General features: G+C 47.6%; 1 protein-coding gene across 1 annotated transcript; it reads left to right on the forward strand.

The window, feature by feature from the left end:
• Positions 1-110: 110 nt before the first annotated feature.
• On the forward strand, positions 111-15732 carry ARHGAP17 (Rho GTPase activating protein 17; the record flags this gene model as incomplete). Its single annotated transcript, XM_010189581.1, has 16 exons — positions 111-185; positions 3493-3597; positions 4558-4634; positions 5694-5805; positions 5919-5995; positions 6683-6794; positions 7106-7174; positions 7323-7404; positions 9382-9509; positions 9844-9955; positions 10521-10602; positions 11066-11146; positions 11406-11519; positions 11900-11991; positions 12109-12265; positions 15569-15732. Coding segments are annotated over exons 1-16 (1639 nt in total), but the record flags the coding sequence as incomplete, so codon positions are not given.
• Positions 15733-16507: the final 775 nt, after the last annotated feature.

A 16507-nucleotide genomic window follows, 5' to 3' on the forward strand; every position in this document is an offset into this window, starting at 1 on the left:
ATATAATATATATTTATTTATATACACACACACACACACGTGCCCTATAAGTGGGCTGTACCTTGGGGCTGAGGGGTTTCGGAAGCCCTGCTGCAGTCTCTGACCCTGCCATGCTCATTAATCGTCTTTTCTCTTCTTCCCTCAGGGCTGAGAAAACGGAGGTGCTCAGTGAGGACCTGCTGCAGGTATTGTGCACCACTAATGTGTATTTCGCTAAGTGACGTTTGTGAAGGTTGAGCTTTGCGGAGTATTTAATGTGGGGAAAATACACTGCAAATGACAGGGATGGAGCTGTCTTTGGCTCACTTCTCAGCTCATGAAAACCATGATACGACTTGGGTGGAAAAACCCCTGTCCTCCTGTTTCTGAGCCCCGTCGCATGGCTTGATGCAGTGACAGAGGAAGCCGTGTGTTTAATGAGATAACTGCCTGGTGCAGCCTGTGAACCATCAGTGCTGACGAGTGCCAGGCAGTCTGGTGAGGACACGAGGGGGCAGAAGCAGTGATGGGGCACAGCTGGTTTCTGTCTTCGTTTCTACTGCTCTTGAAGTCAACCTGGGCGTCGAGAGAAGAGGCAGACCCCATGCCAACTGCTTGCTAATAGTGCCAGGTTTCTCTGAAAGTCTGGAATTGCTCTAAACAAAAGTAGAAACGCTTCTTGCTTAGCTTGTGATGTGTTCTCAGATTTGTCACAGCGCCGTTGGAGCTGTTTGCAGACTTGTCATCGTTTTGAGAGCACCACCTAATCCTGCATCGCTTCCATGGTGGGATTTCAGTGGCAGCTGTGAGGCTAACAAGGTTGATTACATGGAACAGATTTGGCTGTGGACATGTTAAACATAGAGCTCTGTTCTACAGAGTTTTCTTCCTCTGGTTACTTTCTGAAAGAATTAATTAAATCAATCAATTAAAGGCAGACAACGCATTGGCAAGGGGAGTGGGGCTGGCTGCTGCGCGGGGCCTGGAGCGCAGTGGTTATTTCACGTTGGCTGGACAGCATCTCAGTCTGCTCCAGTTCAGGACCTGGACGTGAAATGTGGAAGCCAAACCAATGATACAGGGACTTTTTTCCCCCCGAATCTCTCCAGCTGTTCAGATTAAAGTGGAAGATGGGAGAATGTATCAGCCTCCACACTTGAACCCAGCACAAATCCGTGAAATCGTCTTGAGTAATGGTGAAATGAGCCGACCTGCAGCGTTTTCCCTCGCTTTTCAGGGGGCTCCTTCGTTTGAGCCATAAATCCCTGAGCGGTTTGACAGTGCTGGTTTTAATTTCTGAAGAGATGTGTGCCATTAAATGACGGAGAATGTTGGAGCACCTTGAGAGCCTTCAAGGGCCCGTCTGTGCTCTCGCTTTGCTGCAGAACAGGAACAAGCAGCGAAAGCCAAGCGCTTGCTGCCAAAGGAATTTTGCAAGCAAGGCTTTCCCAGGCAGGAGCAGCCTGGCTGCACCCCAGTGGAAGGATTTACTCACTGCTTTGTTTGCTCGGGGGGGCTCGGGAGGGGAGGGAGCTCTTATCTAACTACAGAGCCGAAAAGCACGGTCCTGCTCCCTTCACAAACGTGTCCCGCAGTCTTCTTTGTGTTTAGCTCCAGCTCTGACGTAGCGTGGCCACCGCTGGTTCTTTCCTGTTTTCTGAAGTGCAGCTCTCCATTTCAAGTGTCTCTGCTCAGTGAGCTCCTGTCTGCAGACAAGGACGATTCAGCGCTGGGAAGGCTCCTGCAGCAGTGTATAATGAAGCAGTTGAGGGATGTTTGGAGCTCTGAAGATGCCCCGTGGGTATGGCCAGCGTGGCCTCTAGGTCACACTTGCAGTTCAGAGGTAGCTTAACGGAGATCAATGTCCTCTGTGGCTTTCCTGACGTCTTTGAACTGAAGTGCACACAGAGAGGAGTGTATCACTGTGAAGCTTTGGGGTCACGTTCCTCCTATTGGGCTTCTGCCCTTTGAGTCTGGCATTCATAGTGCTTGGAAAGAGCCCTTTGGGAGCCCCTGTAAGGAAGGAAAACCGCCCTGCGTGGCTGGGACCCGCACCACGGTGCAGTTACAGGATGTCACCGTGTTTCTAGCACAGGGAAAAACAACTGTGCTCAGTATTTAAAGAAATCCTAACTACGTGACCTTGCAAAAAAAAAAAAGAATGCTTTCACAAAACCCGTGCTCGGTATTTTAAGAAGCCGTAACTGCGCGACCGAGCGAAAAGAAATGCTTTTGCGAGTAGCAGATGGCTTGTGATTTGGTTTTGGAGATAACGCAGCAGAAACAAACGGTCTGAGCTGCAGCCGTGCACCACAGGCAGTGCCTGTGCATCTTCAGCTGCCTGGTTTGAGGAGGAGTTGGCTCTGGGCTTGTTGATGTGTGCTCTGCAAATAAAAGGCCGTGCCTCGTGCTTTCAGAGCAGTCCCTCTTGGGCGATTTCTCTGCATCTTTCTCTGCTGTGATAGATTTTTACGAAGGTTTTTGGAGCACCTCGACTTGGGTTGATCTTGTGGCTTCCAGGAGCTTTTAGTCCCCTTAGTGCCTCACAGTGACTCTTCAAGCGGTGACTGTGCTGGTCCTGCTGGGAGGGAAAACCCACCTCATTCTTGCCATGAATGACGTTACAGCTCATTCTTACCCGGCTGTACCCCATTCTGAAGGAGAACTCGCAGCATTCTGTGTTCACTGGGACATAGCAGTCAGCGGTGCATCTCCTGCTTTACACCCGCACAGGAGCTGACAGGGGACATAACTGAGCACCGAAATTACTGCCCGGACAGCTAATCTGGATTTGTTCTTGATGGAAAGCTGGGAGAATGTTTGCTCTGCAGACAGGGGTGCTTTGAGAGCTGTACCAAAGCCTGGAGGCTGCTCGGATCACTTCTGCAAATGAAATCTACTGGTTTTTTTCCCCCCTTGTTTTTTCAATGGAAGCCATTCCAAAGGGCCTCCTTTTATTCTTGGTGAGTCATCAAAATGCAGATAAACAGCATTCTTTTGGTGCTGTGCATAGAGAGCTCGGTGCCATAAGCGGTTCTGCCCCCGTGCTCATCGCTTTGTTTGCTTGTGGTGTTCTTTGAAGTAATACGGTCCAAATTCCTCACTTAAATTCCCTTAAAGAACATAAAAAGCCCGTGATTTTTCCCACGGTTCTCTCCCTAAATGAGCGTTTTGGATGTCTGCACGTGCCGTGGCAAGTTACCGACCTGGTTCTCCTGCTGAGACAAAAAGCAGTGGCCGCGTTTTTCTCCCTCTTCCCCGCAGTCCTGCGAGCACTGCGAGCTGCGCCTGCACTGCTGTGCCTCCGAGAGCAAAACCCGCGTCAGGCTCCTTCCTTTTGCTGCCGGGCATTTCTGCTGCGTCCGAGCTTCCCGCAGGCGGTGGAACTTGAGAAATCTGCAGCCCGGAGCCGAGCGTGGGGCAGGAGGAACATTTTCTGCTGAGGCCAGGAAAATAACTTCTGGTTTTTGTTTGCTTTCTCTTCCTCCTCCTCTCTCCCCCTGCTGCCCCTAGATCGAGAGGCGTCTGGACACTGTGAGATCTGTTTGCCACATTGCACAGAAGCGATTAATTGCGTGTTTCCAGGGCCAGCATGCTACAGATCCCGAGAAGAGACATGTAAGTACAGATACCACCCGGCCTCCTGAACACTGCTCAGCTGCTGTGGCTCCAGTCGTCCAGGAGAAGAAAACCTCTGCAAAATCCTCTCACGTGTTGATGTTGTTTGGCAAAATGCTGGCTGTAGTTCCCAGATGCAGTAACAGGGCCTTTTAGGAGGGCCTTTTAGGAGGGCCTTTTAGGAGGGCCTTTTAGGAGGGCCTTTTAGGAGGGCCTTTTAGGAGGGCCTTTTAGGAGGGCCTTTTAGGAGGGCCTTTTAGGAGGGCCTTCTAGGAGCGCCTTTTAGGAGGGCCTTTTAGGAGGGCCTTTTAGGAGGGCCTTTTAGGAGGGCCTTTTAGGAGGGCCTTTTAGGAGGGCCTTTTAGGAGGGCCTTTTAGGAGGGCCTGAACACTCCCTCATTCTGCAGTGTGCTCAGTACCTGCAGCTCTTACAAGACCTGACTGAACTCTGATCAAACTCCTCATCTTTAGAATTACCTTTGTACACTGACATCTCCAGTTAACTTTGTATTGACATGTCTGATTTCTGCCCCTCTTCAGCAAAGCCGTAGCTAGGTTTTCTTTAGAACCAGAAATAATTCACATTGCTATTGTCATCTTTTATTGTGCTATACAGACCTTGTGAAAGCAGGGGCACCCAGAATGAACCTCTGCAGAGAGACACGTGATGATTTAGTTGCGTAGATCTCAAGTTAGAGCTGTTTGCTTGGCTTTGACAGTAGTTGAGAGATGTTTTGGGCCTGTCATTTCAGTGAGGAAAAGTGCTTTTCAAAGCATCTGAGAACAGGAGTTTGAGGCTTGAAACTTTCTGTGACTTGGCGTTTTCCTCCAGTCCGAGAATGAGCTGCGTGTGTGTGTAATGGAAACCATATGGAAGAAGGGGGGATTGGTGGAGGGGGTGTTTTGGGAAAGCTGGAGGGTGAACAGCGCCGAGCCAAGCCCTGCTCCTTCTGTTCCGCAGAAGAAGCTCCCCCTGACAGCCCTGGCGCAGAACATGCAGGAGGGCTCGGTGCAGCTGAGCGACGAGACGCTGCTGGGGTGAGTTGTGCCTTGCTGTCTGAGCTGCGCTCTGTCTTCACTGCTGCAGGGCTCTGATTACAGAGCCTGGGTGCACGACGGCTGCTTTCGGCCTGTGAAACGAATATCACCACAGTCCTGCTCTAATCCGAGGGGAGAAAAAGTGAGCAAGCACTTTTTGAGTGATCCTGGGGGCAAGGCTTAGGCTTGCTGTGAATTGCCTTCCAGAGGATTCTCTGCTGTCTTAAAAGCCTTTGAGAATGGCTTTTCTCTGTGTGGATTAGTAGAATTATTATCTCAATTTAAAGTTTAAAAGTTAGTGTAAATACTGCACTCTGCAGGTTTGCATTGATGGCTTCTAGTTTAAAATACTGCCCGTTTCCTTATCCTGGCCAAGTGTGTATTTGCAGCTCACAGGAAAGTGGCTGAAACAAATGAACGTTCATGTGCTGAATTCCTGCAGCAAATGTGTTTCCTCGTGGCTGTAGGAATTCCACTGGACACGGTGTAGAATGACCTGAAAAGCCTCTCTGTGTGTGTGAGCTGTTGCAGGAGATTTAAACGTGGATGCGAATCTGAGAGGATGGGGTTTTTCCTTAGAACAAGCTTAAAACAAAGTTCAGGTCATGGTTTTGGAATCAGACTGCTGCATATGCGGCTGCTTAGCACCACAGTGTTAAGACTTTTTCACATTAAAGGGGCTTAGGAGAAAATGAAAAACTGCGCTGAGCAATTTTCCTGCATCTGGTGAGAGGGAAGGATGGGCTTTGAAATCAGTCCTGACTTTGCCCTTAGGGCCGGTGTAATCACCTGGGTGACTTCAAGCCTCCAAAAATGCTGTAATGGCCAAGGAATTTTCCAAGACAGAGGTTTACTGACACTCCTTGCCTGTCCCAGATTTGCCCACGGCAGCATAGAGCCTCTTGGGTTTATGCCATCAAGTAATGCCGTGCTTTATACACCTCAGAGCTTTCCAAAAGGGCGGCAGATGAAAGGCCACCGCTGTTCTGGTTTGAGCCTTGCTCCTTTAGTCATAGTAACTCCCATTACTTACTCCATTATTTCCTGTCGTTCCTCAAGGAAAATGCTGGACACGTGTGGTGATGCTGAGAACAAACTGGCGATGGAGCTGTCGCAGCACGAAGTCCAGATCGAAAGAGAAGTGTTAGATCCGCTCTGTCTGCTCACAGAGGTAAGTCACTTCAGATCTGTGTGTAAACAGAGCAATAAAACCGGTTCAGGAAATGTACAAAGCGCAGTTTATTACAAGACACGATTGAAAAATAAATGGGGTTCTTGTTTCAGACAGAGATCCCGAACATCCTGAAGCAGAGGAAGCAGCTTGCGAAGTTGGTGTTGGACTGGGATTCTGCAAGAGGGAGGTGAGCAGTAGTTTCAGTTCCTAGGTCCTTTATTTCAGTTCCAGACTTCTTGTTGGCATCTGGTCTGATGCTGGTACTTGTTTCTGAAACGCTGTTGTATGTGTTAATACTTTGCTGGAAAAAGACAGCCCTAAGTTATTCAGAAGAGTTGTCTGCTAGATCTAAACAAAAGCAAGGATTTGGAGCTCTTCTGTGCCTGTGTGATTGGAAAATGCTGAAAATTAATCTTTCCAATTCCATTGAGTTGTCAATTTAAATAAGAAAAAGGAGCCTGGTTTTGTTACCGTGCCAAGTGCTTTTGCAGCATTTTATTGAACCCCTCATGGGTAGGGGCTGAGGTTGTTCAGTGGGTCCCTCTGGATGCTCTGAAGCTGTGATGGTAATTCCTGTAGTGTTTTCTGGGATTGGTGGTTCCAGCACATTGTAGATCTGTGATGGCTTGTGGGGAATGCAGGATTTCTTGGGGATTTTTAGAGTGGTTTGGCTGTTTGTGAACTATGCCAGCACACCAGAAATGGTGTCTTTTTGAGCACCTTCCTTAATTCTGTTGGAAAACTTCTGAAACCATTGGGTTTGTTTCCCGTCCAAAGAAACCAATTTCAGGGGAGCCACAAATGCAGATTCTTGTTTAATATTAATATTTAACATCTTTTAGTATTAGTTTTCACTGAAGCCTTTCTTCCCCAGGTATAACCAAGCCCACAAGACTTCAGGAACAAACTTTCAAGTGCATCCTTCCAAAATAGAATCTCTGAAGGAGGAGATGGATGAGGCTGGAAACAAAGTAGAGCAGTGCAAGGTAGGACAGTGTCTGTGCTCTGTGTGACCACCACAATCAGCACAGCAGCTTTGGCCCTGCACATGGCACTGCCTGACTCTGCGGTCACAAATGATGTGGCTGTTAACAGACTATGTCTGAAAGGTGTATTAGTGCCAGCTGATCTGTTTGAATTACTTGAATTCAATGAGAAGCTGTCCCTGTAGTAGTGTAGGGCTTCCTGTGCTGCCTGAGTCAATAGTTCGCTTACTGCAGGCAAAATTAACACATGTGCTTCTGTAAATGCCCCTGTAAATCTTATGTACTGGTTTGTGTGCTTTCCTTTCTCACAGGATCAGCTGGCAGCAGACATGTATAACTTTGTGTCCAAAGAAGGGGAATACGCTCGATGCTTCGTCATGGTGAGCATTTTATTGTGTGACTTTGATTGCAGACAGACCCCCAGTTCTCAAAGATGACATTTTGTGTGCTAAACCTTCTAGTCTTGTGTTATGTGCTCATCAGAAGCTAACGCTCTTTTTGTTTTTAAAATGTGGCTTCTGTTCTCAGTTATTAGAGGCACAAGCAGATTACCATAGAAAAGCATTAGCAGTCATAGAAAAGGTCCTACCCGAAATTCAAGCCCACCAAGGTAAAGTAACCTGTGCTCTGGCTGATGCTTCTCCTTGCCTGTGCCACCTATGCACAATATTCTCCTCCTTTATCTCGATTCTCTTGCATGCAGACTATTTAATTCAGGCCATTTTGATCTACTTAACAACTTTACATTCCCAAGCATAATTCCATCTTTGTGTTCTCTGGAGTTCTCCAGCCATATCTTAACACACTAATATAAAATACTCAGGAGCTGTCTGATACCCACGAGGGTAAAGGAAGGATTTTTCTATTTGCTTGCACTTCCTTGATATCGTGTGACCTCTTCCTAATTCACATCTGGCTCTTTAGGCCAGTGAAGGTTTCATTTTGGTGTAGGAGCTCTTTAGAGTCCTTGCTTCTTGAATTATCAGTAGGTGATTATCAGAAAAACCTCTTTATTCTGAGGAGCTTGAGGTTTTTTTCCTCCTTTGGTGCAGTCCTTTCTCCCAGTCACGGCGCTGCTGCTGGAGCGTTCACACTATGGGGTTGAATATCAGCAGTTAACAACGGCGAGTGGCACAGCTTCATCTCTTCCCCGTGCTACTGAGCTTAGGGTGCATTGTTAATGGTTTGGTGGGAAGATGCTCTGTGTGGTGCTGAAACTACCCTGTACTGACTCTTCTCTGCTCATTGCTCTGAACAAGAAGTAGGCTGAGCAAAGTCTGAGCCAAGTATAACCTGGGCTGAGCAAGACCCGAGCATCTTCAGTTGTGGACCATGTGCAAGTAGTAAAAGATAAACCATTAAACTAAATAAATCAAGAAATATTGAGCATCTTGCTGAAAGATGATGTATGTGTGTATATATGTGTGGTATCTATATTCTGTAGGTCTGGTGGGAGGCGAGGCAGTGCCAACAAGTGATGCTTGCACAGCATCAGGGCTGCGCTGGGGTGCGTGGAAGGCTCTGTTTGCAAACATAAATTATTGTTTAGTTGCTCTATACAAACTTTTGATGAGCGAGGAGGTGGGATAGGAGACTCGGTGTGCGTGGTTCAGTGTCCAGCATCCAAGCGTGGGCCTTGACTTCGGTTGCTGTGTAAATTCCTGTGACTTGGAACAGTTGCCAGGTTTCCTCTGCCTGAAGTTTGCTGTAACTTGCTAAACTGGGGAAAACAGCACATGCTTCTGGTGTGATAATGATTGAGAGGAACTGGAGCCTTACGAGGGTGCAGTTGATGTGGTTTCATAAACAGAAAGGGTCAATTAAATCCTCTGCAGAAGCACGTTGTGTCTTCAGGACTCTTTTAAAGTCTCTGCTTCCTTGACCTTTTTTCCACATAGAAGCTCTAATGCACCTGCACTAACAATAACCCTCTACATCTGCATTTTTTCAATTAGGGCAGCAGAAATAGGTGAGAAAATAAATTGTGGGAAACAAGAAATTCTCAATTTGGAGAAACCTGTGTCAGTTTTGACTGGCAGAGTTAATCACCAATCGGGAAACTGAATGGAAAACTTGTGCAAGCACCAGTGATGGGCTGTCGATGTAACTCTAATGTGAGACGTGGGGGCTGTTAACATCCGTTTTAAGTTGCCGATTCCTTAAATCAGCAATAAAATTTGTGTTGGCAGCGCAGTTTTTATGCACCCTAAATAAGATCAGCCCACGTTGTGCAATCTGGACACAATTGTGCTCAGAAGTTCTTGCAAACCTGAGCCTTAGCGCATCAGAACTAATGTGACTTCCAGCCATGTGGTGGCACTTGTGCTGAGGCCCAGCAGGACACACTTCAGTTGCACAGAGCATCTGTGTGCGCTGTTCCAGCCAGAAAGATGCAGAAGTATGGCACAGCAGGCTCACTTTCTCCTCACTCGTGATATACGGGACTTTACCAATCGAGGGCTGTAAAACTCCTCCTGTATTCTGAAAACTCTTTTGCTTTACTGGAGGCTTTCTTCTTTTCTTGCCTGGGATGTAATTCAAGTGTGTGTTAGATGCTTTGCTCAGTGTTTTGGTACTCTCCAACTAGACAAATGGACTGAAAAGCCAGCTTTTGGGACTCCGTTGGAAGAGCATCTCAAGCGCAGCAGTCGGGAGATTGCGGTCCCTATTGAAGCCTGTGTAATGATGCTTTTGGAAACGGGCATGAGAGAGGAGGTGGGTAACACCATATCGTGTGAGGGGCAGCAAAAAGGAGCTCCAGCTCATGGGTTGGTGTCTGTACTTGTTAACAAGGGATTTTGTTCGTTGGTGTAGATGATAAAGCTTGTGCAACACAATAACCTGCAGCACTGTTTGAAATACGCAGGTAGAATGAAAAGTTAGGAAGGTGAGAGGGAACAAAGATATCATCGGATGGCAGTGACAGATTAGGAGCCATTTAGGTCGTAACCGAACTTGAAACTGTTCTGAAGAGGCTGTCACCAAACTTCTGCTGTTTTGGGCTTGTACTAATGTGTTTTTACCAAATCATTTGATTTTTCTTATGCAGGGCTTATTCAGAATTGCTGCTGGAGCCTCCAAGCTGAAAAAGCTGAAAGCTGCCTTGGACTGTTCAGCTTCCCAGCTTGACGAGTTTTACTCAGATCCCCACGCTGTGGCAGGTACCGTGAATGTTCTGAATCAGAACCAGTGCAAAGTGGTACAGCGCATCGTGTTCATTTGACTGCTGGCTGGCTGCAGTGTGAGGTGTTGATCTCTGTGCAGAGGAGCTACGAATGGAAATAAATGGAAAGATCACCTAATTGCATATCACAACACCTCTAAGTACAGGGTGTGCGTGCTCGTCACGCTCGTATTCCTGTCTGCCTGGCAGAGCAGTGTTTAAAATGCAGGTGATCACAGTAATCCAAATACCATATTTCCTCTAGTGACATGAACGTGATCAAGGCAGATTGGAGCCATGTGGAGACCTTTAATAAGGTTTTCGTTCTGAAGAGATGACTCAGAGCTTCACAGTACACGTTTCTGTCAAACTGCAGGTGTGACTGGGAGTCCTTCCGAGTTAAATACTGAGCAGATGTTAACTGTGCAAGTGTCACATCTTCCCTCTTTCACTGGAACTTGGGTCCCATTGCACAGATAAAACTGCAGATCTGGGGTCAGGGTTTTAAATGACGGCTGAAAGCAGTGGCCAAGAAGCTTCCCTGTTTGTGGTCTGCATTGCAGGTGCCTTGAAATCCTATTTGCGAGAGCTGCCAGAGCCCTTGATGACCTACAGTCTGTATGAGGAGTGGACACAAGCTGCAAAGTAAGCGTCCTAAAAACAGCTGCATAGGGAAGCATTCTGCGTGCTTTGATCAGGTGGTGCTCCTCATGTTTGAATTCAAAAGAACTCATGTATCTCACAGTTCATCTTCTCATTTCTTTCTAAAAAGTGATGATCTTTGAGGTCCCTTCCAACCCAAACCACTTTGAGTGACAGATTGTTTTAAATTATGGCGTTTAATTTAATACAAATTGCACAAAACCGTGGTGAAACCTCTATTTTATGTTTATTCACGAAAGCTGCTTCAGACTACTGGCTGCGTGGTATTGATGCTGAAGCAGTTTTCTTTTGTTGCAGGTAGAGAGAACTCAGGGTTTGTCTGAATTGCTGAATACAAACCGGTGCATTTATTTGGTGTAAATGGCAGGTTGTGCAGTCGTCTTTTCCCTGCAGGAACATCCCTTTCCTAATCTGAGATGTAACAGAGTTTCTTCTTTTCTTGCAGTATTCAGGACCAGGACAAGAAGCTACAGGAGTTATGGAGAATTTGTAACCGATTGCCTAAGCATTATCACGCGAATTTCAGGTACGTGTGGACGTCTGTTGACTTGCAGCACAGTCACTGTGGTGCTGGAGTAACCAAAATGCTAATCCAGGCTAATTCAGTTCAACTTCTATGATCCATGGGTAGAAACTTAGTAGCCAGCTGCCACGTAAGAAGGCTGCTGGTCTTATTTCTGGTTTGTTGGGAGCTGTCTTTACAAGTTCTTGAATTTTTACTTAGCTGCTTTGAACAAGAAATGCTCGTAGTTCCTGCTGTTCAGTTCCTTCTTTCCCTCTTGCAGGTATTTAATCAAATTTTTAGCAAAGCTTGCACAGAACAGCGATGTCAACAAAATGACACCCAGCAACATCGCCATAGTCTTGGGCCCCAACTTGTTGTGGGCGAAGAATGAAGGGTAAGTTGTTGTAAGAATGAAGGGTAAGTTGTAAGAAAGCTGCGAAGCAGAACTTCCATGAAGCTGTAGGATTTCTTGTCAGATTGTTTTCAGTCACTTACAGCATTCACTGCAGCAGAATAGCTGCCTATAAAAACACTTCAGATGTTCTTTCAACCTGTGTCTCCAAGTCTCACATGCAGCTTTTAGGAGTGTTTTCCAGTGCTGTGAATGTTAGTGAACAGTCTGGATTTCATCCAAGTGTGAAGCTGCTCTTTATGTGGTACTCAGGAGACTCGATACATCATATTTAGCATAACTTTTAGTTTAATATGATTTTTTAATTATTTTCTTGCTGTGATAGAACTCAGTATAAAGCGTTGTACGAATTTCTTCTGCAGATCCCTTGCTGAAATAGCAGCAGCCACTTCAGTCCACGTCGTAGCGGTCATTGAGCCGATCATCCAGCACGCAGACTGGTTCTTCCCTGGAGGTAAACTCTTGCCATAGCTCAAAGAGTTTTTATTTGTGACAACCCAGTGCAGGTGAACCTCCAGGAGCTGTTTGTATGCGTGTGGCTAACGATGCTTTCTGTCTGGGTCTGTTTCAGACCAAGATTTCAATGTGTCGGGGCTGTTCGTGGCAGTTCCTGCTGTTAATTCCAATCACTTGGCACACGCTGGGAACGAGTACGAGTCCGGGACGCTGGAGCGCAAGAGGCCCGTGAGCATGACTGTGATGGAGGGGGAGCTCCTGAAGAAGGAGAGGTACGGCTCATTTCTGGGTTAGGTTTGGTTATGAGCCCTCTCCTGAGAGCTGCACCACTGAGGAGGCTGTGATCGCAGTTTGGTTGGTCTCAGGAGGAGAATTGAATGGAAATGCTGTAACAGTAGTGATTTATTCCCCTATGTTGTTGCATTCTGAGGAAGGTCCGAAGGTAACGTGCTGGTATTTGCTTCCAGTCACGCTCTGTGCATGATAAAAACCACAAGCTGTGATTACTGCTTCCAGTGACCGTTTTCCTATTACAGACTGGGGGGTTAAAATCCGCTGAACCAGAGGTGCACGTAGTGACATCTGTCAGTGTCTAACTTCTGATATCCCATGGCTTCTTTTTCAAAGCCCCTAAGCTGAGGTGGCGTCACCTGGTGCCTTCATGATAGGACTTGGCAGTTGATGATGGTACGGTATGCCACAGCAAACAGTAGAGCGCTAGAGCACAAATCCAACCTGCTGTTTTCCCATATAACACGTAGTGTAACGCTCATTTATTATCACTCATCATGAGTATTCAAGTGATGTGCTCTTTCGTTTTTAGCTGTTCATGCAAGTGTTAAATTGCTACCCGAGTGTTCACTCTGGGTCGCCACGTGCAGACTCATCAGCACTGACAGAAGAAGAAGAAAACCAATTCGAGATTCATTGTCTTTAACACCACAGGAATAAAATTAAATTCTAGATTGAATGTGCCCTAAGCGTTCTAAAATCTGTTAGAATTGTAGTCTGCTCATCCATAAACGCAAACCATGGCGTACATCCAGTGGCTTTTTTTGTCCGTCTTGAAATCTGTACTGTGCAATAGCAACAAAATTCATGTGGCACGGTGTATCCAGTGAGGAGATGCTCTGCTGTGTAAGGAAATGTGTGTATTTAATGTAAACCCGAGTGGTTTCACCTCATTGTCATCAGTGTCTGTCCTCAAACGTAATCGAGTAGTTTGTTCCCCTTATTTTCGCTTGCCCCTCTGTGTGGATAAGCCCAGTAGTGTTGCCTGTCTTAACATGAGTGGTGTCCTATGCAGAGGGTTGGAGCTTTCCTCGTTGCTGCTTTGCATGCCGAGCAACAGGGGTTGCGTTTGTCCGCGTGGGTGATAACATCCCCGTCCCGTTGCTGTTCCCTGGTGTTGGCTGCCCTGGTGTGTTTACTCTCTCTTCTCTCTGTAGCTTTGGTGTCAAGGTTATGGAGTTCCAAGCGAATCCCCGGAGATGTGGCACTCTAAGTAGAAAGCACACATCCCCAGCTTTCCAGCCGCCCCTGCCGCCCACCGAGCCTGGCGCGCTGGCTCAGGCCGCAGCGGAGCAGCACTCGCAGGCTCCTGCGGCTGAACCGAGCCTGGGGGTGGCTGGGTTTGCTCTCTCTGCTGGCACAGCAGAACAGTTGCAAAGCCAAGGAAATGAGGATGTCAGGTAAGAGGCACGGCTTCTGCTGGCAGCGGCTCCGCGGGCTGCTTCGGCAGCAAACTGGTGTGTCAACTGGTCTGACTGGAACCTGTGGTGGTGTGGGTGAAGCCTTCTCAGACGTGGGCAGAAGCACTGTGCTCTCTGGCCATGCACGTTGTTCCAAAATCAGTCCTGCAATATAACATACCTTGTTCTGTATGTCCCAGAATTGATCCTCTAAAATAAAAGAATTCTTGGGGGGAAAAAAAACCACTAACAAGGCTGTAATTCTACAACCCACGTTGACCTTTCCAGTTCATACTCCAGAGGTGTCCACACAGCGTGACCATCAGTTTGCTGCTGAAAGAACCGAACCTACCAGTGGCAATGCTAGAAACCTGTTGGTCTTGTTTGTCGTTACTTGTTCATGTTACCCAGATTTGTCTTTTTTGTTGTCTGTAGCAAGTGTTAGTGGTGACCAGACTTGCTTGCTAGAAAACTAGAAGTCGATTTATCATGTTTCAGTATTAGTTTCTTTAGGACGAGCAGGTATACAGGCTTTTTTGGTACTTAATTACCGCTGAAACTCTTGTCTGCAGTATTGGTGTACATGGACTGCAGTAACCTCGACTCTTCCTTTGGTGTGTGGTGAAAGCAGCACTTTGCTTTCGGTATTTTGTGGTCTGAGAGGTAGAACACAGCACACGTCAAGGCCGTAGTGCACTCAGACATCAACCTCTTGCACTGCATCTTACGGTGCAGCACCGACTGCTGTGCGTGCAGCTTTTGCTCTCAGGTGACATCTTCACAGAACTCCTCCTCCAGAAGGTCCCCCCAGGCTGATATTTCCTCCACAGGTGGCTTTTGTGGGCAGCTCAAACGAAACCTTGAGAACTGTGTCTAAAAGCTGCATCTAAAATCTGCGCAAACTCTGCGCTCGAGTACTTGCAGTTTATTAACAGCAGCAGGAGGAATTGCAATGTGCCAGTAACAGAGACTGCAAGGTGTTATTCCTCTTGAGATGGGTAAGGTGCTGCGAGAGACCGCAGAGATAGAAATGAGTGAAGGCTGCGAGTGCACAGCGAGAGGAGGGGGCACTGCCCAGCACCAGCTCTGCTGGTTCGTACTGCAGTGCTGGGTTACCCCCAGTTCTGTAAGGTCAGGAGGAGCTGAGTTGACCTGATCTGAATCTCCAAGGTTTTGCAGGGTTTTTTTACCCGTGAGACAAGTTCTGGTCTCCCAGCAAGGTAAAAGCTCAGAGCCAGGTACGTAGAGAGGAGGCTCCAGCCCATGGTGGCAGGAGCAGCGCTGTGGTCCCACACCCAGCCCTTGCAGTCCTTGGGCTCTCCCCAGGGCTCCCAAAGCCTCTGGGGGGGACTCAAATCCACCTCACCCTTGTACCACGCACAGTTCACGTCCTTCGGGTATTCCTGGCAGAGCTTCACTGGTTGCCATCGCTCGGTCCTTAGTAGCCAGGTCTACCAGATAACTGCCAGCGAATTGGATGTGATGCTGTGACAGAATATTTTGACAAGGCCAAGAGTTGCTGGGGTGATGGGTATATCCGAATGAGGAAACTGGAGAAGTAGTTTTGTATGAATTTTTGTTGGGAGTCTGCTTTCTAAACGCACCAAGGGTGTGTTAGCATGGAGCTGCATTCAAACAGGTACTGCCACACTGCAGAAGTACTTGGATTCCTTAATGAATTTTGGTAATTAATCATTGGTACAGGCTTGCCTAAAGCCTCCTGCCTGTCACTGCTCTGTAGCACTGCTCAGTCTCAGTAAATCCCAACCGGTGCAGATGCTTTTCTGAAGCATTTGAGGGTCAGGAGCACAGCACAGTTCACAACGTGAACCTGATCTGGGCAGGGTGTTCTGCAATCATCTAACTCCGGGTTTTACTTTTCAGTACCTCAAAGCCCAAGGACAACTCATCCTCAGCCACTCCTCCACCTGTGCGGAACGGCGGCCACGCGGGCGCTGCCCAGACCCAGGCAACGAGCAGCGCTAATCAGCTTTGTGTTAATCAGCCCCAGAACGCGGCGGGTCCCAGTCCCCACTTGATGAGGAGAGGTGTGTTCTGGATTTGGTTTTTAACTGCTGAGTTCCAATTCTTGATGAGCTGCAGAAACGCTTGCTGAAGTAACTTTACCAGTAACTCTTCCTTTGCTCCAGACAGTGGTTTATTTTGCTTGCATTTCACTAAGGCCCAGCTAAATGCATCTTTGGACTCTTACGAATGCTGGTAGTAATGTTACCAATGCTGTTTAATAAAATCACCCAGAGCCTGTTGATCAGTAAAGCCTTTTTAGCTTGGAGCAGAGGAGGCTGAGGGGTGCCCTCATTCCTGGGGATCCATTGGGAAAGGGCAGTGTCAGGAGGAAGGAGCCAGGCTCTGCTCTGGGATGGCCAATGCCAGGACAAGGGGCAATGGTCCCAAGCTGGAGCACAGGAGGTTCAAGCTGAAGATGAGGCCAAACTTTGTGAGTGTGAGGGTTATGGAGCATGGCCCAGGCTGCCCAGAGAGGTTGTGGAGTCTCCTTGTCTGTAGACACCCAAAGCCCTGGCCGTGTTCCTGTGTGACTGCTCTGGTGATCCTGCTGTGGCAGGGCTTGCACTGGGGGAGCTTTCCAGGGCCCTTCCAACTCCTGACATCCTGGGATTCTGTGAAACCTGGGGGCGCATTTCTGTTGTTTCCCATTGATATCACTCTTATTTGATAATGCACCATTTATTTTGATAATGTACTTGAGTGTTCCTTTGTGCTGCTAATTGATTTCCATCGGAAGCTCATTTTCCCTGTACACAACCATGAGACCTCGCCTCTTCTCTCAACAGCCGTCAAGAA

This window comes from Mesitornis unicolor, unplaced genomic scaffold (genome assembly GCF_000695765.1).
Source record: "Mesitornis unicolor isolate BGI_N332 unplaced genomic scaffold, ASM69576v1 scaffold12718, whole genome shotgun sequence".
NCBI lineage: Eukaryota > Metazoa > Chordata > Aves > Mesitornithiformes > Mesitornithidae > Mesitornis > Mesitornis unicolor.